This window comes from Clupea harengus, chromosome 14 (assembly GCF_900700415.2).
Source record: "Clupea harengus chromosome 14, Ch_v2.0.2, whole genome shotgun sequence".
Lineage (NCBI taxonomy): Eukaryota > Metazoa > Chordata > Actinopteri > Clupeiformes > Clupeidae > Clupea > Clupea harengus.
The window spans coordinates 4,442,895-4,445,394 of record NC_045165.1 but is presented as its reverse complement, the minus strand read 5'-3'; the positions used below and the strand labels follow the sequence as shown (position 1 = coordinate 4,445,394).

At 49.8% G+C, this 2,500-nt stretch overlaps 1 protein-coding gene across 1 annotated transcript in view; it reads right to left on the bottom strand.

The window, feature by feature from the left end:
* ccdc88c (coiled-coil domain containing 88C) overlaps positions 1–2,500 on the bottom strand; it is a 60,896-nt gene that overhangs the window by 23,493 nt on the left and 34,903 nt on the right. The window contains exons 13-15 of the mRNA XM_042709804.1: positions 1,191–1,372; positions 634–771; positions 46–330 (exon numbers count right to left, since the gene is read on the bottom strand). Coding sequence (XP_042565738.1) covers positions 46–330; positions 634–771; positions 1,191–1,372 — 605 coding nt within the window. The remainder of the gene's footprint in view (positions 1–45; positions 331–633; positions 772–1,190; positions 1,373–2,500) is intronic.

Genomic DNA, 2,500 nt, shown 5'->3' with positions numbered 1-2,500 from the left:
CACACACACACACACACACACACACACACACACACACACACACACCTCTCTCTGCAGCTGTTCCCTGGCCCTCTCCACGCGGCTCATGTCCCTCTCCAGCTCGTCACAGCGCTCCGCCCTCTCGCGCAGCGTCTCCAGCTCCTTGGTCTTCTGCCGCTGCTCCGTCTCCAGACGCGCCAGTCGCCCGCCCGTGTCCGTGATGCTCTGGTGCAGCGCCCTGTTCTCCCCCTCCACCTCGCGCACCCGCGCCTCGCTGTCCGCCTGTGCCCGCCGCCGCAGCGAGCTCACCGCCTCGCTCAGGTGCTGCTTCTCCTGCTCCAGCTCCGAGATCTAGTCAACAACAACAACAACAACAACACAAACACAAACAAACAACGAAAACACACCAATCAGTCATTAGAATCAATATTGGAAGTTGTTTTTTCATGGATATTACTCTTCATTACAACTCTAAGATCTGACCAATCAACACACAAACATGCCAGTCAATCATTACAACAGTGCAAGCTGCTCTTCCTGAATGAATATTTTGCAAGCCACACGTATGAGAACTGATGGTGTTTAAGAGTGTGTGGTCTGGGTTGCTATGTGGTTTCACTAAGTCATGTGGAGTTGGCTTGAGGGCGGGCGGACCTGCTTGTCTTTGTCAGCCTGCAGGCCCTCCATGACCTTCTCCAGCTTCTGCTTGTCCTTGAGGAGGTCCTCGCCCAGACTCTCCATGTCCTGGTTGGTCTGCTTCTCCTGGTCCAGCAGCGTCTGCAGACGCTCAAGCTGAGAGGGACACACACACACACACACACACACACACACACACACACACAGTTGATTTAGCAAAACACATCAATCAGCATCCACCAGCAATCAAGGACAGTAGATGAAAAATACAGCTGGAAGATAAGATGGGATGACATTAAGTCAGTATGTTAAGATGTAGTGTTTTGTCTATATGATTTAGAAGCCCCCTGACTCGATTCTTAGCATTCTTAGCCAGGGTTCTTGGTCAAACCCTTGCGATTTGGCCGTTTGTTTTATGACAATTCCTTTACAGATACACTTCAGACGCACTTCATCACAACAAAGCCTTCTCTGTACGAAAAACAGACGCATATAACTCTTTCACAGAACCTCAGAAGTAGCCTCTTTTTTTCTCTCTCAGAAAACACAGTTGCCAGTGGGAGTGTTTGGCCTACCTTCTTGCTGAGGCCCTGGTTCTCGCGCTCCAGCTCTTGGCCGTGAAGCTGGCTCTCCTCCTGGGCCAGGGCGCCCTGCCGCAGCTCCTGGATGGTGCTCTGCAGACCCTGGTTCTCCTTCTCCAGCTTCAGAAGCCGGCTGGACGCCGACTCGTTCAGCTCGAACACAAACGACTTGCGCGCTGCGGCAGGAGGGAGGAGAGGAAGGGGTTCAATTTGGGGTCGAAGGTCAAATTTGGGTGGGTCAAAGCGTGAGGGAGTAAGAACGTGTGGCTGGCTGTGTGTCGTAGAGATGAAGACACGAGGAGGAATCTGTACAGTGGTCCGAGACCAGGCGATCCCATCAGGAATGGGGCAGAAGCGAAGAGCATGATACTAAACAACTCATTAGGAGAAACACCTGCACTAACACTACTGAGCATTCATTCAGATCAGAAACACCTGCGCTAACACTACTGAGCATTCATTCAGATCAGAAAGAGCAACACCTGCGCCAACACTACTGAGCATTCATTCAGATCAGAAAGAGCAACACCTGCGCCAACACTACTGAGCATTCATTCAGATCAGAAAGAGCAACACCTGCGCCAACACTACTGAGCATTCATTCAGATCATAAAGGGCCTCGGCCACCTAATGGGGGTGCAGGCAGAGAGGCACTGAAGGACGAGATAAGGGGCCTGGATGTTCCACATTAGGGAGGACTGGATAGAGATAGGAACTGAACAGAGGCACTTAAGAACTGGACCAGAGAGGCAGGATGTAGCTACATTTCAGGGTCAAACAGAGGGCAAAGATACAGACCTACTACAGAGGGAACGGAACTCAAACTTAAAATGAGAAGAGCGCCCACTAGAGGCGCATCTGAGCACTTCCTTAACCAAATACCTGACTTGCATCTGAACACTTCCTTAACCAAACACCTAACTTGCATCTGAACACTTCCTTCACCAAACACCTAACTTGCATCTGAACACTTCCTTCACCAAACACCTAACTTGCATCTGAACACTTCCTTAACCAAACACCTAACTTGCATCTGAACACTTCCTTAACCAAATACCTAACTTGCAACGATTGTGACATGAAGTGCTTGACTGCTCCTGGAAAGATACAGAGATGGGGAGTCACGAGGAGCCAGTGATCTTTGAGGTTGAAATCTTGCTGAGTGGTACCCAATGACTGACTACATATTACCATCTATGCAATCATGTTTAGCCACAAGACAGAGAGAAAGGAGTGGTTAGACTGTGTGTGTGTGTAAGTATATGTGTGTGTGTAAGTTTATGTGTGTGTAAGTTTATGTGTGT